Source organism: Suncus etruscus, chromosome 7 (assembly GCF_024139225.1).
Source record: "Suncus etruscus isolate mSunEtr1 chromosome 7, mSunEtr1.pri.cur, whole genome shotgun sequence".
Lineage (NCBI taxonomy): Eukaryota > Metazoa > Chordata > Mammalia > Eulipotyphla > Soricidae > Suncus > Suncus etruscus.
The window spans coordinates 27153870-27179837 of record NC_064854.1 but is presented as its reverse complement, the minus strand read 5'-3'; the positions used below and the strand labels follow the sequence as shown (position 1 = coordinate 27179837).

Genomic DNA, 25968 nt, shown 5'->3' with positions numbered 1-25968 from the left:
AGACCCTGCTTCCATTTTTGAAGAAAGTGCTTGCATTTCTACATCCTCAAGCACAAAATTCTTTGCAAGTAGACCAGCTCTGCCAGGAATCAGATGACTTATTCATACACCTAATGGGATAATTTGTTCCTACCTCTACAGCTCCTGGTCATTTTTGTTTCTATCCTGTGCCCAACAGTCTTTCAGTGACTACTTATATGATCTAAATCTTTGGATTCCTGAGTTTTGTTCTACCTACTTTGTAAGAGTAATTGTTGTGACAGTAGTTCTATCTCAAAGTAACAGACATTCAGATGTCCTTTTTTCAGAGTTAAAAATGGTTGGCATCTCCTCTGGAATACATGCACATATGTATGTGCATGTAGGTGTGAGTCACTCACATGCATGGAGAGAGCTTATAAAATAGGGTGAGGCAGTAAAGCCAGTCAGGCATTTGAAAGGTGGTTCAATGAATAGATAGACCCTGTGAATTTTCTTTTATTGTCCTAAGGGGGTCTGAGAACCAGGAAGGAAATTTTGTGCTTTCATTTGAGTTATTTTTGTCTTTGTTTTGTTTTTCCATTTGCTTCACACTTACAGAAAAGGAAATGCTTAGGCATCCATTAATTGACTAACAAAGGTAAAATTTTCTGTTGAATTCCATTCAACTGGAAGAAATAAGCTGTGCTCAGCTGGAACAACTCTAAAGGGTCTCAGATTCTCCCAAAATGCAGGTTGCACAAAGTGAAATAGAACGGATCATAATATTTCAAATTGCTACACCTGTGTTACCCTAAATAACTGAGTTCAGAGAGGGCTCCCTCAACTCGGAAGCCTATGCCAATCATTACCCATTACTTTTTGGGGGACAGTTTTATCAACTGACCATACTCTTGCTCATTTGAAAGGGTAAGACTTTTTTGCCTACTATGTTTTATGTTAAAAGACAATCTTTCAGGGCCAGAGCAACAGCACAGCAAGTAGTGTGCTTGCCTTGCATATGGCTGACCTGGGTTCAATCCCTGACATCCCATATAGTTTCCCAAGTCTGCCAGAAGTGATCTCTGAGTTGATGAAATAAAAACCAAAAAAAAATGATATTTCTCTCTGACATTGTTTGAATTAGAACAGAATACTTTTCCTGGGGATGTGTACGGGAAGTCTTCGGATGGGCAGAATGCTCACCTCTGGTGGAATATCCTCCTTGACTTGGAAATTAGATGCAGTTTTGGATGAGGCTCTTCTGGGACAAGATAATGTTATTTGTGACATGAACCCAGCAAGTGCTATCCCATAAAAAGGAGGTCGGGGAATGAGGTGACATTGGTTTATACCAGCAAGACATAGGTTCCTGATAAAGAATGCCAAGAAGACATTCTATACGTAGGAGACTTTTTTGTAAGTGACTATAAGAACACAGTCAGGTTCATTACCAAGAGAATCAGGAAATTGGTTGCAAAGCCTGATATTTTGGGATCCCACTAACCTGCCATTCCTGGCAGTGGCCGTTTCTCACTGGCGCCCCCTTGCGGTATGAATTCCCCTCATTTTACTGCCTCGGGTGAGACCCCTGAAGTAAATGGGGAAAACCCAGTTTGCACGCATAGAAACTTCAGTTACAGGATTGGAAGACACACATGGGTGTTTTTTATTCAATTATCTTATTCTTTTCTTTTTAATTCAAGGTTCTTTCTTGTTCTAGGCCAAAGAACTGCCAACTTTAAAGGATAATGATTTCATTAACGAGGGCCAAAAGATCTATATTGATGACAACAACAAAAAGGTGTTCTTGGAAAAACTGAAAAAGGATGTGGAGGTAAGGGGAAGTAATCCATATAAAGGACAGCCCCTTTGAGTAAGTGCCTCAAAATGGTTGATTTTGAAGAACTTTCTGAAATATCTAAATCCAAAACCAAGGCAGAACCAAAGTTTCTATGACCGTGGTCTTCAAGCCACATGTGTAGAAAATAGAAAGCATGGACAGGCCACTGTGCTGCTAAATGCCAGTTCATGGGCAGGTGCTCAGAACAGGTGCCAGTCTGTGGCTATAAAGAGGTTGAAGAAACCTGGGCTATATTGTCAGCAAATGAACGTTCGTAACCAGGTGTGTCTTATATTCTGTCCTACGAAAAAAGAGCGCCAGTCAGTAGCAACTCTCTGCTTTGTTCCAAGTGGATGGATTGCACATTGGAATCACCAACCCCAGATGTGACTCCCAGGGTTCTAGCCTGGTCCACAACCATGTCATGAATAGGAATATTAGAAAGACATTAGGAAGTGTTGGGACAGAATAATATAGCACAGTGGTAGGGCATTTGCCTTGCACATGGCTGTCCCTGGATGAACCCAGCTTCAATCCCCAACATCCCATATGGTCCCCCAAGCTTGCCAGGAGCAATTTCTGAGTGAAGAGCCAGTAGTAATCCCTGAGTTCCGCTGGGTGTGGCCCCCCAAAAAAAATAAATTAAAAAATAATAAAAAGACATTAGAAAGTGTAGGTGCTTTATAGGTTAAGTAAAGGAAAGTTTAAGAACCTCTGAATTAGGCTCATACTTACTGTCTTTGTGTGGTTAAAACACTTTCATGTACACTCACCGCCATAGCAGCCAGTTTAGGGGGAAGAGAAAGGCCTGATTGGTCTGTCAAACACCCGAGCATCTCAGATAGAGATAAGATAGGGATTTGCTTTGGGTTTTCTTACTTTTAACTTAGCTCTGGTGTTGATAAATCCTCACTCAGTTGCCCAGTGTTTTACTTTGACCAATAAATAGGCTGTGGATGTCAGCAGGGCCACTGTGGCAGGGACAGCAGAGGGCAGTGTGAGGGCCCAGGGCAGCGAGGGAGAGAGAAACTACTTATGAGAATTGCGCTTTCCATCCAAGAGGTTTTCTTTCTTAAGGCTTTGTTTAAGTGCAACAAATAGACCTCTTGCTGTCTTTCTGCTTATTAGGACTGTATAAACAGCTTCTTGTGGCTGTTCTGTTCTTGGAGAAATAAATTAAAAAAATAAACATTTTATTCTTTTCCAGTTGAAGTTAGCCACACCCAGCAGTGCTCAGGGACTGCTCTTGGAGTTGGGGATTCAAACCCGGATCATGGTCACAGTTGCATGCAAGGCCCAACCGTATTATTCTGGAAAAGTTTCTGTTACAGGACAATACAAAAAGAATTCTGTTTTGCAATTACTAAGTTTTTCTCAGATGTTATTTATGTTCTTGTGAACTTTCATCCCCTCCCCCGTCCCTATGAAATTCTGTTCCCAGCATACCAACTGAGATCTGCCAAAGAGGCTCTACTGGATGGTCCTCTTTTTCGTGCATTAAACAAAAGCTAGTTTAATGACTTATTTATTTTAGCCAAAGAATAACTGTCCTACTCTCAATTGTACTCCCCACAAGGGCTGAAGCTACAGCTCAATTTTCTTTGATATCTTCTTGCAGCTTGTTCATTGCAAGTCTCTTGGGTCAAGTTAGTTCATAATTATTTTTAGCTGATAAATGATGTTATAAAAAGGAAGTTTACCTTGTGGGGGGCTGCAGAAATAATATAGGAAGAAAAGCACTGTGCCTTGCATGCAGCCGACCCCTGCTGGATCTCAAAGGTACCTAAAAGCACTGCCAGGTCACTCCTGAGCACAGAACCAGAAACATCCCCAGAACTCCACTAGGCATGACCCAAATAACTCACTGATTTTTGCGGAGAGAGCAATACCCAGTGATATTCAGGGGTTACTCCTGGTTCTGTACTGGGGAATCACTGCTGGTGGAATTCAGGACTGTATTGGGTGTCAGGGATGAAACCTAGGTTGGCCACATGCAATACAACATCAGCTACACTATAGTTTCAGCCCCAATCCTAATATTTTGTAATCTTTTAAAAATGTATATATTGGTTTCATTTGATTCAATATTTATTGACTATTTATTGCATGCATTGTGAAATGTTCACAACAGTCATGTTAATACTCATCAGCTCACAGTTAAGTTTTTTTTCTTGAGATGGGAGTTTATAAGATCCACTCTCTCAGCAACTTCCAAGTATGCAATACAGTCTTACCTAAAGTCTTCCTGCTGTGTTTAGCCCCATAACTGACTTCTTGCTGAAAGTTTGTACCTTTCCCCCCGCCACCCAGTATTTGCTTCTGAGTGGTACTCAGTGTTACTTGCTTGAATTAATTTATAAATGGGAGTTACTTGCTTGGATTAGTACATAAATGGTGGTTATTTGTGACGGACACAAATGTCTTCTTGTTTTTAAGTGGATAAAAGTGTTTGCTTTTATCATCTAACATTTTGTTGTCAGTCTTTCATTAAAGCATTTGTTTTCCCTCCATTGTCAGTGACTGTTATTAAAATACATATGAGTTAAGCATTTCCTTTGGAGTCAACTTGATCTGATAACTAAGTAGCATAAGTAGACACTGCCTCTTTTGAAATTTTATTCATTAATCAGCAAATCTTTGATCCTGAATAATATTGTTTTAACAGTTATGGCAAATAGCCCTTCGGGTTATCTGAGATCTACCCAGAAAAATTGTTTTCATCTTTTTTTTTTCCTTCGAGCCATATATCACTCTGATATTTAGACTCCAAAAGTAATGTAACTGAAGCAGTTCAAATTTACAGTTGAATTACATAAGGATCCTCTTATCCCTTTTGTTGTCTCTAATAATGCCCTTGATTAGAGGATTAGGCAAGTTTAATCCCACGCATGGCCAGGGCTGTTTTGTCGAAATCGAGACAGGACATAAAGTGTTCTTTCATTAAAAAATATTCTCAGTGGTTGATAAAAGTGTCTTTAGTTTTTTTAATTCATGCAGAAGCGTCATTAAATTTCTAAGCAGGTAATTATGGTGAAGTAGCTTGACATCTGATCTTGATAATGAGGCTCGAATTTAATCCAGTTGAGCGTTTTCATCAGTCCTTGCTTTTCTAATTTAGCTGACTGGCCGGTTCAAATGCTGTTGTTTTGTTTCTTTTTAAATTGGGGGCTTTTTTTTTTTTTTTGGTTTGCTTCATGTTTCGTATCATGCCTCAAGTCAAAGATGAATTTAATATAGTTGAATAAATCATCTAATTTTGTAAGGGGAAAAAAGAGAAGAGCAAGTTATTGGAGAATCTAGCTGCTTTTCCAAAGTCCTGTGATTGACATTCTATTCTGATCCCCGCTGAGGTGGGGAACTTTCATTCAGTTCCCTTTGCCAGTAACTAAGTATATTTGAGTCCTTTTCTTCAAAATCAGTTGCTTTATGGAGAGTGGAAATCGCTTTCACCTCTGACATGCTTGTTGTCTCTTCCATCTTGGCTCTTTCCTCCCTTTTCTTGACACAGCCCAGAAGATTCTCAGTCTTATCACAGGCTTCTTGCTCAAATATGAGGGTGGCAAAGGGTGAGTCCCACTATTTGGAGAGCAGGTCGAGTCCGAGTTCAGATTTTGGAGGGGCTCCAGGTGGGGGTACATAGGGGAGCAAAACAGAACCCCTGGTCTTTGCTTACTCCGAGGCAGAGTCCTGCCCTGTCCAGCCTGGCAGAAATGAAGATGTTGGGGCACTAGAGGGCACCCAACAAACAGCTTGGGGGCAAGGGTGGGGTGAGAGGATGTGACTGGACCTTCCAATGCAGTTTCCCAAACTCCCAGGGTTCTAGAGTGTAGAATCAAATAATTAATTATTGAGAAGGATGGTGCTGGATGGAGGTGGATGGATGGTGAAGGATGGAGGCCTTTGTCCTTAGGCCCCAGCCACGTGGCTTCATCCCCCACTTACCGGCGGGTCTGGGGTTCAAGAAAGCCACGGGTATTGAACTCACTCACAGGCAGGCATCAGGAAGCATCAGCTTTATTCATACCCTATTCACCACATGTGTGTGGCCTATCTTATAACCTTTCAAGCATTGCTATTCTTAGCCCTGCATCTTAACTCCTTTCAGTCATCTTTCCTTTGACCTCCATGCTGGTCAAAGACCAAAAGGGCCAAGACCCAGAAGCCAGAGAGCCCAGCAGGGCAGAAACCCCTAATCCCCTGGCTCAAAGGCTTATCTACCTTTTCCAAGACCCCTCCCAGAAATGGGTGGGTCTCAGGTAGCTACACCTAAATCCAGGGTGGAGTTACACTAGGACATTGTCAGCTCTCAGGAGAAAAATGGCCGAGCCTGGCTAAGAGGCCATCCTGAGCACTTCGGGGTGAGGCTTCTTCCTGGGGAACTGAGGCTTGTGCTCAACTTCACATTTTTGTGCACATGGAGAAAGGGGGCAAGGTTAAGGGAGCTTCCCAATGCAGCTCAATACAGCAACTTGGTTTATTCAGTTTGAGGAACGGAGTTCTGAAAAGGCTCCTGAGATCAAGTCTCTTTGCATCCCAGAGCCTGTTGTGGGGAGTCACTCAGGTTCCAGAGCTGGCCTGTGTAGCATCTCCAGCTATTTTGAAATGGTGTGTTTTGGGGTCATATCAGGTAGCACTGGGATGGAACCTACTCTCACCTTTGCTCAGGGTCACTCCCAGTGGTGCTCTTGGGACCCTGCATTGCCCAGCTCAGACCAAGTACGGCAAATGCCTTACTGCCATGTGTCATTTAGAGTCAGGGCTTCGTTCCAAGAAAGGCATCATGAGGTGATAGCCTAGCGTGGCTGTCATCAAATGTCCCAGGCCACTCAGAGGCCTCCCTCTAGGATTGCACCCAGAAATGCTTGGGTGGCATGTGGTAGCAGGCATTGAACTCACTGTACTTTCTCCTAATCCCCTCAGCCTCTATTTAAGTGAGCTTCGATCCTGCTTAGCTCTCGAAACAAACACATCTGTGAGATTTCTTTCTTTCTTATTTTTTTTGTTTTTTCGGGCCACACCCATTTGATGCTCAGGGGTTACTCCTGGCTAAGCGCTCAGAAATTGCCCCTGGCTTGGGGGGACCATATGGGATGCCGGGGGATCGAACCACGGTCCTTTCTTGGCTAGCGCTTGCAAGGCAGAAACCTTACCTCTAGCACCACCTCGCCGGCTCCTGTGAGATTTCTTTTATTTTTCCTAGCCCTGACCTTAGGATAGGAAGACTGGGTGGGAGGGATGGAAGGAGAAGCTGGCAGGGAGAGATCCAAACAGGTAGAACCTGGAAGCCTTAGGTAAAGAAAAAGGGCCAAGATTTTCCTCCTGACTTTGAAGGAAGTGCCCCTTCTGCACCTCTTCCCATGTCTCCCATGGGCTCAGAAAAAAATGCTTCTGAGAGCCTCAGCAAATGGCTTCTGCTTCAGTCAGAAACTTGAGAGCCATCATTACTTACATTATGCCCTTTGTATATATATATACATTTCCTCAGTTCTATCACCAGCCACTGCTTACCACCAAGCAAGGGGAGTCACTGAGGCCTCCAGGAACCGGAGTCTCAGGTCTGCTTGGACCATAAGCTCAGGAAAGGAGATACTGTTCGGGCCAGGCGGGGGGGGGGGGGGGGGGGGGGGGACGACAGGGAGCTGGTTGGTTCTGTCAGGGTGTGTCCTGACAGGGCCACCATGCCTTGACCTCAATCATGCCACTTATGTTTGAATGGACAGGTTAGAAATCAAGACCTCAATTAAGGTCATGAGTCTAGGCCCATCCACTGAAAAAAAGGAATAGGCCAAAAACCATGACATGAAAAATATGAAAAGAGCTTTGCAGTAGGAGCAAACCTACCCATAGCACTGGCCTGTACCCATTAGGGCTGATGGAGGCAGGGAGGATCTGGGGATCCTGGGAAGCACCCTCCACTGTAGCTTCTCCCTTTTTTATCCCCAGAACTTCCAGGACAGAAACTGCCTCATGTGCCATTTATCCCCGCCAAGCCCCACTCTCTGCCCTTTGGGGTAATGCAGCCCCTCTGGCACTCCATTTGCAGTGCCACTCTGCTTACAGTTTCCCAGATTCATCCCCAGCACAGAGTCCCCATGAGGAGGTGAGGTTTGGGGCCAGAGGTAACCTATGATCATGGGTGCATCGTAAGTGAGGCTTAGAGACACCCCCCCCCCCCCGTCTTCTATAACATGCATCTCATCTTTCCTATACACAATTTTTTTCTTTCCTTTTGCTTTCTGGACAGTGCTTGGGGCTTACTTCTTTCTGTCTTGTACTCAGGAACTTTTTCTGGCTAGCTACAGGACCCATATGTGGTGCCAGGAATCGAGTTTAGGTCAACTGCATGAAAACCAGCATCTCACCCAATGTACTATGGGGGTACATTGTACTATTGGGCCCCACCAAGTGCATTTTTCCTCCCAGCAGGTTTTCTTCCAATGGGGTGAGGGCAAGGGAGGCATAACTGACAGTGTCTCTTCTCCTGCAGTTTCTTGCCCAGTTGAAGCTCATGGACTACAGCCTGCTGGTGGGAATTCACGATGTGGAGCGTGCTGAGCAAGAGGAAGTAGAGTGTGAGGAAAATGAGGGAGAAGAAGAAGGGGAGAGCGACAGCACCCACCCTGTGGGGACCCCTCCTGACAGCCCTGGAAATACGCTCAACAGCTCCCCACCCTTGCTTCCCGGAGAGTTTGATCCCAACATCGACGTGTATGGAATTAAATGCCATGAAAGTAAGCCAAGCCCTGATGCATCCCCTTTTGACTGTGAGGTCACCCCCACTCCCAGTCCCAAGCCCCCTACAAGGCTCATTCTTCAGAATCCCAAGAGTCTGGCGCCCCGAGTATGTGAAAGGTTTGGAAATGTAAAGGTGTGCGGTCTTTGATTTCTGTGATACAGAAGGAAATTTCTACACATTCAACACACATATACACATATAAATGATAATAATGTATATAAGAAATGCTTTATAGTATTTGGGGGGGGCAGATCTCTGAGGACAGAATATAAAATGTCAAGGCACTTGACTGTCATTTGCAGCTGTGGTCTTGACTACAAAGCCCTGAGCACTGCCTGTGTGGACCCCCCCCCCCCCCAAATGCCAAAGACCTATAGAGCTAGGAACATTTGTCTTACTTTCCACACAGAATCTTACTTTGTCATTTTTGGGAGGCTTACCCTGGTTCTCAAGAGGATGGGGGAGTGAGGAGATAAAGTGGCCATATCCCAGCTGGAATCTGTCTTGGTCCCAATATCTGGGCAGCTGGTTGTCACTGTAGATGATCACCTCCTACCATAGCTACTGATTTTCTATTTAAATATACTAGATATAGATTTTAAGATATTATAAGAGGAATCTTCTTGTTTTTCAGAGTGATGAAATAGTGGTTTATTAGCAGTTTTTTACAATCCCATGGCATATCTACCAAGTTTGTTTATTTCATATTTTTCCAAATTGTTCATTTAAACACACAGAAAATGAAATGAGCAAATGTACTTTTCTTATTGCTCTTAATAACATCATACCTTTGGAAATATTTAGAAAATAGATAACATAAATGCTGCCCCCTTTTATCCAATTGTGAGAATCTTGATCAGTGGCAAAATAAATAAGAATTAAGGAACATGATCACCCAATGCCAGAGAGATAGCACAGTGGTGGGGCGTTTGCTTGCATGCAGCTGACCCAGGACGGACGGTGGTTCGAATCCTGGCATCTTAATTGGTCCCCCATACCTGCCAGCAGCAATTTCTTTTTTGGTGTTTTGGTCCACACTCGTTTGATGCTCAGGGGTTACCCCTGGCTAAGTGCTCAGAAATTGCCCCTGGCTTGGGGGGACCATATGGGATGCTGGGGGATCGAACTTCGGTCCTTCCTTAGCTAGTGCTTGCAAGGCAGACACCTTACCTCTAGTGCCACCTCACCGGCCCCATCCAGCAGCAATTTCTAAGCGTAGAAACAGGAGTAACCCTGAGCATCACCAGGTGTGACCCAAAAACCAATAAATAAATTAAAAAGAAAAAGAATTAAGGAACATGATCACCTTACTGTTTTTAAGTATTTTAATTTGGGGGGGGGGTTGTATTTGGGCCCGACCCAGTGTAAGCTTAGGGCTTACTCCTGGCTCTGCACACAAGGATCACCCCTGGAGGGCTTGAAAGATTCTATGGGGTGTTAGGGTTTGGCTATGTACAAGACAAGCACTCTATCTGCTATAGTATTATTTCAACCCCAATATAGAAAAAGTTTAAGTCACATTTTGTCTATCAAAGCAGTACACAATCATGAAAGAAAATGTTGATGAATCCACAAAATAAGAATGCTCATTTTTGACCTCTGCTGTGGATATCCTGGGGTTCGTTTAAAAAAAAAAAACTTTTCATTAAAAGAGAACTGGGTTTAGAGAGCTAAGTTGGGCTGGAAGCTAAATTAAGAGTTGGCCCACTGCATACCTGGTGCCCCCAGCACCACCTTCTCAGGCATGAGCATTGAACCTCTGTGCTGGTGCCCTGGTATGTTGGTTATGGCCCCCTAAGCACTGCTAGGGAGGACCACCCCTTGCCCCAAAGTACAAACAGAGATGAGCCATCAGCTTTGTGGACACATGCAAGCAGTGTCTGTTTTACAATGTACTCTTTCCACACCACTGTCCCTTCAAGTCTCCATTCCTGTCTCCCCTGTCATTGCATGCACCCCCCTCTCCAGCTCTTGAACCTCTTGGGGATGTCTGTTCTTTGAGCCACACTGGGCCTCACTTATCCTGCTTATCCTTTGTAGACTCACCCAGGAAAGAGGTGTACTTTATGGCCATCATCGACATCCTGACTCATTATGATGCGAAGAAGAAAGCTGCCCACGCTGCAAAAACTGTTAAACATGGGGTAAGTGCTCACTGCTTATTCTTTCTACCTTATATGTGTTCTCCATGTCCCCTCGATGGTCTTCCCAGGTCTTCACTGCAGACTGAAGTGCCAAGACGAACCAAGAGCTTCCCTTCATTGGAGGGCCTTGTTCCCTGCAGAACTCACAGTGACTCCTTGGGCCTTGGATAGGTCCCTCAAACTCACTCAGGAGGTGTGAGTAGAAGCAGAATTAGTAGAATATTTGACAGAACATTGTTTGTTGGAAAGAATGTTCCAAAGAGAAACATGTTGGTAATTACATGTTCTGAAATGTTGAAACTGAAGCATGGGGCACCCGTGCACTACAGGCACTCTAGAATATGCAGGATTATATTTCTTTTTTAACAGTGAGTGGTATTTTTCCCTCTACTGGACTCTTGAGGGTTAGGCAGAGTTTTAACATATGAGTTCTTCACCTCCCTTGGGCTGGCTTCACTCTGGCCAGCCCATTTTTAGATCCTGAGTTGACAGCTTCTTGGGATCCCAGGACTAAGAAGTGTTGGGGTGATTTCCCCAGGAATGTGGGGAAAGGGTTTTGGTGGGGAGCAAGGTACACTTAATGTTTGCCCTATCTCTCTTCCTTCCCACCCCTCCATTTGAGGTCACCAACCTAGTTGTCCCCTATTCGTGACATCCATCATTTAGATGTTTTTGGGTCCATTTCAGCTCATTTATTCAAAGGACAGTTGGTTCTGCAGCAGTGTTCAGGGAACCAACATCCACCAAACCATCTAATTCTATTAAAGACTTTTTCTCTGGGCCCCAAACAGATAATACAGGGGTTAAGGCAGTTGCCTTGCATGGAGCTGGCTCTGGTTTCATTCCCATTCCCATCACCACATGGGGCCCTTGAGTACAGAACCAGAAAGAGTCCCTAAATATTGCCAGGTGTGGCCCGCCACCACCATCCTCCCCCAAAATACTATTTCTTTGTTTTAAAACAAAATAGACTCTTTGTTCCAGTAATGAAATCATACTCCATTTGCCATAGAAACATGATTATTTGTAGATTTTTGCTATTTAAAAGCACAGACCAGATCCTCACCAGGTCCAGGGAACACTTTGGAAATCCCACATCAGTCAGGAGTGGAAGATTTTTGGGGGACACAGTGTGTGCCCCTGCACAGTTGGCATTCATCCTCTTGAGTTACATTGGTGACACACATGCACCAGGGCACACCACTCCCTGTGCTGGGCCCGAGTCCAGCCAAGGAGGCTGAGACAGGATCTGTCCACACTTTGTGACTATCTCAAAGCTCGCTCTAGTTGAAGTCATAGGAGATTACACAAGCAAAGCAGGGTTTTCCACTTCTCCCAGTACCAGTAGTGTGGCCTTGAGAAAATGCTGGGGAGCTTCAGTTCCCCCCATTGGCCAAGCTGGGGAAGTTTGGTGGGACCTTGCTTGGCATTTGTTCCCATCGCTCCTCCATCCTGCTATAACATGATATTCTGCTCTAAATGACACATACCCCAGCAAAAATGGCTCCAGTTTTGCCCAGTTTGGTGACATAAAGTACCACATGGCCAGAAATCCTGTCCAGTTTGCAAGAACAAGACATTACTAATAGCTAAGGAATGTTGTATTAAGTTGCTGCTGGGAACTGCTCAGCCTATAAGACCTGGATCCTTCATGGAGACTTGAGCAGCCCAAACAAAACTTGTCAATCACAGATCTCTTCCCAGTGACCTTAAAAGTCTAACAAGTAACATTTGGTACCTTGGTGACTCAGATGGCATTAGCAGGGTCTACCTGCCAGCCCTGTGTCTTCATGGTAGGTCTTTTTCCACCCCTTCACCCCTAGTCCTATTCCTACAGGTTCCTAAGAAGTCTTGGGAGAGGCTCCCCAGGACTCCTGGCTCAGGATCCAGCCCATGTCCCTCTAGGAAAGACACATTCCTCAGTGCTATGATGTCTGGAACAGCTGACACAGACCCTGTTGCTAACCTACATCATTGTTACCAAGTTTTCTTTTAGTCAAATGATGCCAATGATGCCAAGCTGTGTCTATTGTACATTCTTGATGGGGACTAGGAGATGGTATAGCATATAGGGTACATGCCTATAAGCATAGGCTCAAACCAAGTTCAATCACCAGCTACACATGGTCCCCAGAATCACTGGGTATTGCCCTCGAGCCCCCCTGAACATTGCCAGGATATCCCCCAGGTAATCCCTGGCACCACAAATTGGCATCATGGTCTTAAACTCATGCATTGAGTCACCAGCCTGATCAGTGAGAACTGCTAGTGGGACCTCTAGTCACCACTTGTGGGTCTCCACCAAAAAACTAGAAAGAAAATAAAAAAGTAAAATGACCTTGTGCCTTGTAACTACTGACCACAAGGTAGAAACATAAGATTGCAGCACCAGTGTGTATGTACTCATAGCATCTGACTTTTTTTTTTAACTTTATTTGTTGATTGATTGATTGATTTTTGGGCCACACCTGGCAGTACTCAGGGGTTACTCCTGGTTCTGCACATAGAAATCGCCCCTGGTAGGCTAGGAATCATAGGTGATGCCAGGAATCGAACCAGGTCCCTCCCAGTTCGGCCGTATGCATGGCAGATGCCCTACGGCCATGCTATATCTCCAGCCCCAGCGTCTGACCCTGACCTCACTCACACACAGACACTCAAACCTCTGATAACACAACCTGTGCCTGTACCAATTCAACTTTGCCGAACAGAGACCCCACAGGCATGATGCCATTTGCTCTGTGACCAGTTGCCTTAAGGAATGGTAGTAACCATGCCCATGTTTCTCTTCTTCCCCTCTGCCTAGGCTGGCGCCGAGATCTCCACCGTGAACCCCGAACAGTATTCAAAGCGCTTTTTGGACTTTATTGGCCACATCTTGACGTAACCTCGTGCTGGCCACGCACAGACGTGGGCTTCGGAAAGGACAGAGGTGGCGCCGGTGGAAGAAGAGACAGAAACCAAACTCAGCGAAGCACACCTCCTCGTTTACATCTCCGGGCCAAGAGGACCAATGTGGGGGGGCGGGGTGGGGGGGGCTACTCGCTTTAACAGCTACCTGGTCATTCCCAGCAGCGTTCTAGCTATTTCTGACTACAGGCAGGCGGGCGGGCCTGCAGTAGGGGCAATCCTAACCATTGATTAACTGATGAGAAACCCCCACCTCCATCTTCATTCAGAATGAGGGTGGGGAGAGGGTCAGCGCCAGCCTGTGGCTTGAGCTGTGGCCATGTTTATGAATGAATGAATGGGTATGAACTAATGAGTGAGACCTGCAGGGTGGGGGGCGGGGGGGAAGACCTTGCATGTCAGACCAACCCTGTTGGCTTCACACAATAAACTGTGGATCAGTTTATTGGGGGTGGGGGGGAGATGGAGATAGAAAGATGTGAGAGTATTCAAAATAATAATGAAGATAATAATAATAATGATGATGATGGTGAGTCTACAGAAAACAGCGGCCCATATGCCGATACTCCTTACTAGTTGTGCCCGGTGCCCCCATCCCTGGCTGGAGGGGGGCTGCCATCTCCCACACCCCGGCAGAGGGTGCCCTCTCTGTGCCCCAGGTCAGGACTCCAGGACATCAGAAACTTAGTACCCGTCCTCCAGGAAGAGATGCTCCCCACTACCCTTCCCTACTGACCCTACCTTTCACCTCAGTAAATACATCCAGGAAAGCGCTTCCTTCTCTTTTCTTGCCCAGAGCTTCTTGTCACTGTTACTTATGTTGCAATATAGGAATTAATGCTAAAACGTCAAAAATAAAGCTGACCTGGAAAGTGCATAGTTTTGGGCAATGCTATGGACATGTCCCCTGGCAGGCGAGCACATCTTGCCAACTCCCAGTTCTGTTAGCGATGCAAATCTGGGTTCTGTGATGTTTCTTTTGGACATTGCTGACACGGTGGCATTTTGTTAGTCGTCCCTCGAATGGAACCCCCCCCCACTTTTACTGTTTACATTATTAAGAAAACAGGGATATTTTTGAATCTAAAAATTTCATGTACAGTGTGTCATTTTTGACGTTTATGTGTAAAGTCATTTTACAGAGTAGGTGAAGTAATATTCGTCTTATTTTGAAATGGGCCCCACGGGTCATGTTTGGGGGTGAATGCTTTAGTCTGAGAGCCTGGCAATGGGATGGGTGGTTTAGTTATACGCCATTGACTAGCCTGATGTGTTATTTTTTCAATGTTTAACCCAAATCTGAGTGTATACATTCATTGCCCTCAACTGTGCTGTTTGAGTTTTAATTAAGTTTTACTTTTCCAGCATCCATCAAGTACTTACCCAAATTTTCTGGCACTTTCTGAAAGGTGTTGAGCTCAAACATTAGATTTGCTTAGACTAGGTGATCCACTTATACACTGTGCTAAAGCTGTGCCTTGGAAATTCTTTGTTTAAAACCGGAGATGATTGTTGTAGGCAGTTTCAGGAAAGGAAAACAAATAAATAAACCCAAACCCTGCCCTCTCGGAGTGATGGAGCCATACCACAGCCCCTGCCAGCCTGCCTCTCCCACAACTTCTCTTCAGGACCTCTCAGCCTGACTAACCAAGGGGTCTCCTGTTTGTCCTAATGTCCCATTTCATTATCAGCACCCCTGGGAGGTGCCTGTTCCCAGCTCTAAGACTTATCTGTGTCTTCCCGCCATTCCTTTGGGTACAGTGTCCCTGGCAGCACTCTGAAGTGAATCTGGTTTCTTCTACCCCAGACGGCAAAAGGGAGTCCCTGAGGTAAAGAGCAGCTCACTACGTGGACATGGTTTGAGTAACCTGTGGCCAATCTACGTATGCTTGGCATAGTTTACAGAAAGCTTTTTTTTTTTTTTTTTGTCTGTGACAGTTCCTGTCATCCATTTCTGTCAGCCAACTATATGGACAGAGGGAGGAAGTTTGCCTTGTATCTCCTTGTGCTAACAAGACACTTCAGTCAAGAGCCAGGCTTTACAAAATAAAGCACTTTGAATGACTCACTGTGCGGAGCTTCGTGGTCCTCTCTTCTCTCCTCTCCTCTTTTTTTCTCTCCCCTTCGCTTCCCTCTCTACCCTCCCTCTCTTCTCTCTCTCTACCACACCATCCCTCACACTGGCTAAATAGTGTCTTCAACCTATTTCGTTAGTAAATAATACCTCAAGCCAAAAGCTCTGTCTTCTTAGGCTTGAGCCTTAATGGGTTGACACTGCTTGGTTTCCTGGAGGGATTGATATAGTCATGGTGGTATTCTCTGTTGATTTCAGTGTTTCCCAGGTCTTTTAGCCCATAGTGAACAGAACCAAACCTGCCTGCATTATACTAAAGGAAATAACCTCATGAAATGACACATACTTTATGGTTCTGTTTATTTGAAAGAATTCAATAATCTTTTTGTTTTTGTTTTGTTTTGGGGCTACACCCAGTGATGCTCAGGGGTTACACCTGGCTATGCACTCAGAAATCACTCCTGGCTCAGGGGACCATATAGGATGCTGGGAATCGAACCCAGGTCCGTCATGGGCAGCTGTGTGCAAGGCAAGCACCCTACTGCTATGCTATCATTCTGGCCCCAGAATTTAATACTCTTATTTAATACTCTTATTTGGAAGACTTCTAAGAGTCCTTGTTTGAAACAGAAAGAATGGTGACTCTGAAGGTTGCAGTTGCTGAGATCTAGGGGTTGTTTTGTAAAAAGTCCGGTATTTTGTCAGAAAAAAAATGTTCTGGAAATTACACAACTATTAAAATATTTATGCTATAGAACCGTGTACATCAGAAAGGTTAAAGGGTAAAATCTTGGGTTTGGGTTTTTAGACCATGCTTCATAGTGCTCAGGGCTTACTCCTGACAGGGCTCAGGGGATCATATGCAGTGCCAGGGGCCAGGACAGCCATATATGCAGGCAAGCGCCTTAACCCCTGTACTATCTTTTTAGGCCCAAAATGACTTATTTTATGTCTGGTGTATTTTTGATCACAGCTTTATAGGAAAAAAAGTAGACAACTCAAAATGAATCTGGGGTGATCAACTGAGGTAACCTAGTATATTTTTATCTCTTGGAAGGAACATCTGATCCCCCAGCTGAGCAGCTTAAACTAGCAGGCAGAAGCTTAGTCAGTAGCTGAGCTGACTCTCACCTGGAGGCTCCAGGAGGGAGGTGCTCACTTGGATTTCACAGGCTCGACTCCTCATTGGCTATGTGAGGTCTCTACTGCAGTATCAGGTCCCTGCTGAGTAGGCCTCTCCATAGCTCACTGCATGACAACTGGATTCCAGGGGAAGGCAGATGGAAGCCAAAGTGTCTGGGAAGTGAGGATTCCTTACTATAGCCATATTTTATGTGTTAGAAGTGAGTCCCTGTCCATCCTATGCCTGAGAGGAAATTAAACAAAGTCATAAATATGAGGAGAAATAGGTCCTTGGATGTTTACCTGCTGGATCCAGTCAAATAAAAGAAACAGAACATAAAATGTCAGGTAAAGAAAAGGTTAAGTTAAAAAAAAAACTTGGATAGCATAGTGATAGCATCTGGTAGGGCACTTTCCTTGCATGCAACCAACCTTGGTTTGATCACCAGCATCCCGTAAGGACCCCTGAGCACTACCAGGATAATAGCTGAGTACAGAGCCAGGGGTAACCACTGTGTGTGACTTAAAAAAAGAAAAAGAAAAGGGAAAAAATAAAAATGTAAAAACAAAGAATAAATTTTCAGAGCCTCCAGGCAAAAAAAGATAAGAAATCATTCAATGGCACCTACTCACTAGTATTCTCTAGTCATGGAAACAAAGTCTGAGTCAGAAATTATTCAGCCAAGCTATCCTTCAAGCTATACAAAGGTTATCAAAAAGTAGTCCCACGTGTGCAAGATGTTGGCGATTCTTAGCGATACCTTGCCCAAGGAATCTGGTAAGGCGTGTGTATTCGTGTTCTCTGGAGAAGCAAAACAAGAAGGTTCATAGATCAGAAAAGACACGGTGCAAGGCATTGGTTTATTACACAGTTGTGGAAGCTACTGAATCCATCACTGGACACAGCTACAACCCTGGGAAGCTGCGGGCTTCATTCAGTTCCAATCTGAAAGTCTGAGACCCCAATACACCAAAGTAGGAGAATATCTTCTACTTAAGTATGTCCCAGCACCCAACTCAATTAGGCAGGACCCCTGCTTCTTCCCTTCTGTTGTAATTGGACCCTCTGTATTTTGAGCATTGCTCATCTACCTTGCAGAGGCTTTACTGAATGCTCCCAGATGTAAATGGAAAGAAAATGAAGCTAGGGCTGGAGCGATAGCACAGTCGATAGAGCATTTGCTGCACACATGGCTGATCCAGATTCAATCCCCATCCCTACAGTCCCCTGAGCCTGTCAGGGATGATTCCTAAGTGCAGAGCCAGGAGTTATCCCTGAGCACCACTGATGTGGCCCACCCCCAGAAAAAGAAAATGAAGCTAAACATCTGTGCACCTGGGATACAGTCACGTTGATGAAGAACTTTCACAGAAACTGTAAACCTGTGTTCCTTGGGTCCAATGTGTGACTGTATAGCAACAAACAGGAGCTGGGACATATCTAGAGGGTTGACTAGCTTCTGGTTTCCAGGAAAAGCTCTCCTACCTTGGCTCTAGAGGATGAGCTTCATCCAGGGAGAGAGACTGGAGAACTATGACAGCTCAGAATGGGACAGGGAGAGGAAAGATACTAGATTGTGTATGGCTATCAAAAAAGTGAGGGTGAAGGAGATCTGTTCAAGTATGGAAAGGGGAGTTTAATAGGCTGGGGAGCTAGCTCAAAGGACTCTCTTCACTACCCCATGTTCAAGTGTACCCCAACCTGCCCTTCCCTAGCAGGCTGAGCCTCCCCTGAAAACATAGCTTCTCCAAGATGCCACTTCCTTCCCTGCCTGCTTTCCTGCTTTCCCCGCTCTGACATAACCAAGTTCTTCAGGCTTCTGTTGCCTCCACAAGCCTGAGCAGAAATGTTTGGAAGATGGTCTCTGGTGGTGGGATGGAGCGAGCCCTTGGACTCAGCCCTCACACCCAAGTGCAGAGACATCCTTGCTCTGTGCACCTTGGCAGGAAATTGCTGCTAGAAGCAGGGGAGAGTGACAGGGAGGGAATGCAAGGCAGGTTTGACAGGTCTTGTGCTTACAGAGGTGCCATCTCACTTCCACACAGCTGTTGCCAGTCAGGGAACCTCCAAGTCCTGATTGGTTGATTGGCTGGGCCACTGCTGGCCATATGCAATCCCAAGGGGCAGGGATGGTCCCCAATGCAGATTCGTATCTGCCTCCTAATTCTCAGTGGTGTGAACTTCCATTCAGCCTTTCCTCCTGATGAAAATCTGGATCTTCCTCTCATTTTTATTTCCTCACTTATTTTCATTCATGTGTTATTGCCCTAGCCAGAATCCCCACCTGGGCAAACACAATTGAAAGGTGTAACTCAGATGTCAAGGAGTGCTGGTGTTGGTGTTAGAAGCAGCCATGCAAAGGACCAGAGGGAAAGCGGGGAGCAGTGGGAGATGTGGGGGGCTGACAGGGAGTTGTCCCAGGCCCCAAAGACAGAAAAAATGAAACAATGGGGAATGAAGGTGATGGTTGGGTACAGATCAAGATGAGATTACACAGAATTTCCATCCTTATACTCACCAGATCATCTGAAGTGCCTGCTGTGGGTGGAGGTATATGGCCTCATAATGTCAAAGCCAGGAGACTAAAGAAGCTGTTATGGGTTGGCATGGTGGGAACTGTGCTGTCCAGCCAGAATGTAGGACAAGGGGCACCAAGGGGACATGGCCATCACCCAGACACCAATATGCTCCACAGCTCTCAGCAGAAAGCCTTGAGCTTCTCTTTCATGTCACACCTGGAGGAGAACACAGGCTTGAAAATCATTCAGACGGGCAGCATGAGTCCCAGCTTGACTCTTTTCACAAGAACCGAGAAGCTCCCTATCTGACTCATGTTGTGAAGTTCACTTGGTTATTTAGATGACTTAGCACACAGTAGGTAAGCCTGACCCCTGAGTACTTGGGAGTATTCATCAGCTAATCCTGATTTATTAATTAAGAGAAATAACTAAATCCATTTTCAAGGACCATGCACCACAAGAGTTAAATGCAATATCCCAGATGCTATGTAGCTGCAGTGAATAAGCCTCCGTGTTCTGTCTTCATCCATGATTTTCATTCCTGCCTGTGTATAACCAGATTATCAGATTACCCCTGACCTTTATTCTCTCCCTTCAATCACCCTTTCTTAGATATTCAGAGGTTGTCGCAGCCAAGTCAGCTGGGTCTACTGTAACATTCAGCTCTAGGTCAACACTTTAGGGCTGTGATTCACTTCAAAGTTTTAATTAGGTAGAGTCCCAAAAAGGAGGAAGAAAAGAAGGGCAGAATATACCAGAGTCTGCCCCAGAAGTACTGTCTCCTCAAGCAGTGCTGGAAACAGTTCCCTGAGGATGGGACTGGTGAGCTGGCCTGAAAGAGAGAGTAAATTAAGGCTCTCTGGCAGACTGAGACCCCTTTCTCACACCTCCCAGTGAGAATTTTCTCCCAGACATTTGACACGACAGACTGTCACCTCCAATAATAAGTCCAACCAACAACCAGCTTCGTGGAGGCCTGGTAGCACGAAATTTTGATGGTAGTTCTATGGGAATTAAAATTTGATCCGAAGGTGTTGTGACAACATGTTACATCTTCTCCTCACCAGAGTCACAGTCATGGAAATACTTGCTCTACTGTGCCTGAAAACTCCCTCTGACTAATGGCTCCTACGCAGATATTTCCCCCCCTGGTGAAAACGTGCAAGTTATTCTTCAGAGGATCTCTGATGCACTTTAGGAAAAGCTTGATTGAAATATAAAATTTAGGGGTACCTGCCAATAAATCACTGATGCATTTTTTGTTTTATATCTCATTCAAAATGCTCATTCGAAAGGGAAAGGAGACATTTTTAAAAAGACATTAGGAGGGCCTGGTAGTAAGGGGCTAGACACTTACCTTGCATGACACTTACTCTAGTTCAAATCCCCAGCACCAACTATGATCCTCTGAACACCACTTGGGATCACTCCTGAGCACAGAGCCAGGAAAGCCTCTTAACACCACTGCGACTAACCCAAAAAAAAACAAGGAAATATTAGGGGAAAAAATTCAGTGACACTACTCAATTGCAAACATAGACAAGGTCACAAAGAGAAACTCAAGGATACAATTCCCAGACCTCTGAAAAGAGCAAACTCACCCAGGCAGCAGAACACCAGGGGTCTCAACAGCCACATTCTGGTCAAAATGTTAAGCCTAGATAAGAGTATACTTCCTGATCTAAAGGACAAAAATTGAAAATAAATGTCTCTGTCAAGAATCCATTATCTGGGGCCAAGTACTCAGCAATGGAGCACATGTGACTCCGGACACCTTGGTTTGATGCCCAGGACCAGAGAAACAAGATGTACCTAACCACAGGGGTCCACAGAAGGCTTCTGCCTGACTGCCTGATAGTCAAGGCAGCCTAGAGGACATCGTGAGTCACCAAACACTCGATGACATCACAGCTTTCTGCTGGTGGTTACTCTTGCCCTATGTGGTATGCCTCTTCAGGACGTTGAGCCCTTTCTTTAAAATGCAGTGGTTCACTTCAGATTAATCACTTTGATCAGAGTCTCTCCTCCATTTTCTCTTCTCCAAGAAGCAGCACTAACTGACCTTTCTTGTGACCACGGAACCTTTCCTGCCAGTGGACCTGTCCCCACCATATGCAGTACCAAGGGTTAAACTAGCAACTGCTTCTGTGGTAGGTGTGATTCCTCCATTCACATGCCCAATCATTTGAGAAGTTAGAGGCATGCCCCTCCTAAAATAGTTCACCAGAAATGCCTGCCACCAGGATGAGGCATATTTGAGTTTCTCATGAAAGTCTTCGTTTAAAGTTGTGTTTCTCTAGTGATTTCATGCTTGTAGCCAAAGGCAGATGTCACCTCATTCACCTGCCATCTGGGTTCCCTCCCCAGTCTGCTGCCAGGTACCTCCTCCTGGGTAAGACTTTTCTGACCTCACCCCCTCACTCAAGCAAAAATCAACTTCATGAGAATCCCATTTTCCCTTTATAATCTCTCAAGTTAGAAAGAGAGCCTTGATTCGGCATGAAATCTGAAATAATGGAACGACTTACTAATAGCATTACTAAGGTCACATTTCATAGCGGGAATTAATTCTATTAACTTCTATAATGACTCAACTCCGATAGTTAACCCATCACTTGGGAAACCCAATCAAATGACTCCATCTAGAATATTTATTGCAACAAGGCGATGTCAAGTTCTTTGGACAGATACTTGAATAGAAGATTAAAACAGTGAGGGGCCGGAGTGATAGCACAGTGGTAGGGTGTTTGCCTTACATGTGGCCAACCCAGGACAGACTTGGATTTGATTCTCAGCATCCTAAATGGCCCCCTGGTGCCTGCAGGAGCAATTTCTGAGTGAAGAGCCAGTAGTAACCCCTGAGCATCACCAGGTGTAGCCTCAAATTCAAAATAAAAAAAGGAAGATGAAAACAATGAGTATAACCTGTATACATTTCATTCTGTTGCAAGTCTGCTCTATACTTCTTTAAGAGGAAAGAAGTTTTTTTACAAGCAGTGCTTAAGGGATCTTAGGGCCACTCCTGATGGTATTCGGTGACCAGATCAGGCCAGCTGGGTGCTCTGGGTTGGGCCTGTAATTCAGTTCAGGCCCAGTGGTGCTTGGGACCATCAGAAACCTGGCCAGCACAGGAACGAGACTGAATTTGGGGTCATCATAGCCTGGCCCCTCAGCTATCTCCCCAAGCCTATACTTGCTTGTTTGGATTTAACTAAAAGTGTCCTGTGTCTCCTCTTTCTGCAGCAGCTGTGTCTTCTCCCTGGACATACTAACATTACTTTATTTCATTTGAAATGTCTCGCTAACAAATGCAAAACACATTCACCTCAGCTTGTCCTGCTTTAACAGTAGGCAAGGGGTACTTGTTGATACATGCTGACTGACTCTCTCTCTCTCCTCTCTCTCTTTTTCTCTCCCCCTCTTTCCTTCTCTCTCCTCCCCCTCCTCAATTCTTAATCCATGTTGACATGGACAAAATGGTCAAGTTATTTTAAGGCATTTCAAATATGTAAAGTGTTATCACAGGGAAAATAAATAACTGTGAGAAGTGTGGAAAAAATAGATTAGACTCCAGCTAAACCCACACCCCACCCTGAGAATGTGCTTGACCTCCAGGTGCCAGCAAAGAAGGGAGCTGCGGCATCCTGGCCTTGGGAAAAGCTGTGCCCAGGATCATCACCACCTCCTATGTTTTCTGTATTCAGCAGGTACAGGAACTATCTACCAACAAACGCCAACTCATAATTTCACTTCATGATTTTTATCCTCCCACATGTCTCTGAGTCTGGCTGGAATCAGCCCATATCTATGTGCCTTTGGCTAATCTGAAAAGGGCCTGTGATCATCTGAACTCCTTCTGGCTTTGAGATGAAGCTTTTGGTGAGATGTAGGGGGCGGGGCATAGTTTTTAGTGCTTAGGGGTTACTTCCCATTCAGTGCTCAGGGATCATTCCTGGCAGTGCTCAGGGTATTGGAGATCAAGCCAGGAAAAGCCACATGCAAGTCAAGGGCTGTATTCATTGCATTCTGGCTCCAGCTGGCTTCAGAATTCTTTCGAGGGGGCCCATTCACAGGACTTGCACTCCCTTAAATGCCACAGGAAGTGTGTGTGTGTGTGTGTGAGAGAGAGAGAGAGAGAGGGAGGGGGAGAGAGAGAGAGAGAGAGAGAGAGAGAGAGAGAGAGAGAGAGAGAGAGAGAGAGAGAGAGAGAGCGCAAAGAGCAAAACCTGCACCACAGGCCATCATTTATCTTTTCAATAACCCTCTCGAAGCCTTCATTTCAGAAGGAGAAGGGAACAGCTGGCTGTGTGACAGATTTGTGGAAAAAGTGCAAATGGATGTTTTCATTAGGTTCTACTGCAGGCTGGGCTCAGGCTGCATTTTTTTTTTTCAGGCCATTTATCCCACTTGGCTGAAGGCAACTCCTGAAACTTAAGGAGCTAAAACCCTGCTGAAAACCCTGAAAACCCCGCTGCATCACAGCATTAGGGGTGATGCACTGAAGTGTCTGCCTTCTTTCCTGAAGCAGAGACCCTGGGAACCTCTATCCAGCACCTCCTTCCCACAGTCTCCAGCCCCCATATGCCACCTCATGCTGCAGGGAGAGCTGGATTGGCCACAGATGCTGGAAACTTTTCCCCTGCACGCTTTGTGGATGGGTTTTGGCAGGCACATCAGATGCCAGTGGAGAGAGGAATGCCACTGGTGAAAGCAAATAAAATCTTAACAGACTGGGATGGCCCTGAATGGTGTTTTACATATTAAGCTTGCCCAAGACTGATGTAAAAATCAACCTTAAAAAGGACTTTTGCAAAAATATCTCAAGGGGCCAGAGAGATAGCACAACGTTAGAGCATTTGCCTTGCACACAGCCAAACCAGGACTGAAGGTGGTTCTAATCTCAACATCCCATATGGTCCCTCGTACCTGCCAGGAGCAATTTCTGAGGGCACAAGCAGGAGTAATCCCTGAGTGCTGCCGGGTGTGACCCCCCCCACCAAAAAAAAAAAAGTCTCCTAAAGCTGCCAATGTTAAAGTTAATGTTACAGCTCTTTATTTATTACCAAGTAACAGTTGGAGTACTCAAATGTCCTTGGTACAAACTGGCATTGCATCTAACCCCAACTTCACCAACCCACTCTCAGCTTCCAGTCAAATAATTTGAAGCCTGATATAATTTTACCTACTATGTTGCATTTCCAAATGTCTAAATACTTAAATCTTAAATTCTTTGGAAGGAGAGTGGGGAGAGTTGGGTCCCCTTAGGGTCTGCTCTCATCTCTGAGCTCCTGTGATTCTGGGTTTGGACTAGGGTCTGCTGTATGACCAATGCCTTCACAAGCCTTTGCAGCAACTCTCAAGCCCTGCTTTTAGATATTTTTGTTGTTGTTGCTGTTTTTGGGACCACACCTGGCAGCACTCAAGGGTTTCTCCTGGCTTTTCACTCAGGAATATCTCCTAGCAGGGTCAGGGGGTCAAATGGGATGCCAGGGATCGAACCCAGGTTGACCACATGCAAGGCAAATGCCCTACCCGCTATGCTATTGCTACAAGTCCTGCTTTTATACTCTTATTTTGTATTTTTTATGGCCAGATTTGGGAGGAACTCAAGGCAACTGGGATGAATTCATCCGAAGTCACTGAAACTGGTTGTTTTTTCTTTTATTTTCCACTAATGACTTTATTTTTTCAGTTAACTTAATTAACCCATGTACAGCATATTAAACAATCATAAAGTACAAATCTAAGGAAGGCAATACCTTTACTACGGTTCAAAACTTTGGCAAATCAGCACAGTACTCTTTTAATATAATAAACTCTTATTTTTGTTTGGGTCACGTTTGACACCACAGTGATAATTTTCACTCCAACCAGGTAATTTTCAGTACCAAATCAAAACATTAGCTTTCAATGGTGATTCCTAGAAGGGCAAATCTTAAATGAATGTTCTCAAAGCAGACATTTTCTCCATTTCAAGTGAGCTCCCAGGTGCTAAATCTTGATTCTTCCCACAGCAGGAAAACAGTGTGTGAAGAGGTGGCTCATGCCTGTTTGGGGTAGTTCAAAGCTGGGGAGACTTCCCGGATGTGGGAAGCCTTATGGCAATTCTGCATCAGGAGATTTGATATGCCAAGGCCAATCTCAGTTCATCAAGAAACTACTATATTTTCACATAAACACTTGGAAGCCTCAAATTCAGGTGACAACTTCAGTAACATTAATAATAAAAATCCCTCTTGCCACACCCAGTGATGCTCAGGGGTTACTCCTGGCTATGCGCTCAGAAATCGCTCCTGGCTTGGGGGACCATATGGGATGCCAGGAATCCAACCAGGGTCCATCCTGGGTTAGACTCATGCAAGGTAAATGCCTTACCGCTGTGCTATCACTCCAGCTCCTGAGCAATCCCTTTTTTATCTAGAAGCTCTGCACTACTTCATATTAATCAAAAAGTTACACAGGCTTGGTTCAACTTGTTTGAAATTTCTTCTTTTAAAACCAGAGCATAATTAGGGCCAGTAATAGCCTAGCGGGGAGAGTGTTTGGCTTGCGTGTGACCAACCAGAAGATCCCAGTATTCCATATGGTCCCCAAACCCACAAGGAGTAATTCTTGAGCACCATTGAGTGTGGCCCAGGGAAAAGGTTTCTGTGATCAATTT

General features: G+C 45.0%; 1 protein-coding gene across 1 annotated transcript in view; it reads left to right on the top strand.

The window, feature by feature from the left end:
- Positions 1-13865, top strand: part of PIP4K2A (phosphatidylinositol-5-phosphate 4-kinase type 2 alpha) — a 161303-nt gene extending 147438 nt beyond the window's left edge. Inside the window, exons 7-10 of the mRNA XM_049777801.1 lie at positions 1682-1795; positions 8289-8532; positions 10578-10681; positions 13488-13865. Coding sequence (XP_049633758.1) covers positions 1682-1795; positions 8289-8532; positions 10578-10681; positions 13488-13568 — 543 coding nt within the window. The 3' untranslated portion in view covers positions 13569-13865. The remainder of the gene's footprint in view (positions 1-1681; positions 1796-8288; positions 8533-10577; positions 10682-13487) is intronic.
- Positions 13866-25968: the final 12103 nt, after the last annotated feature.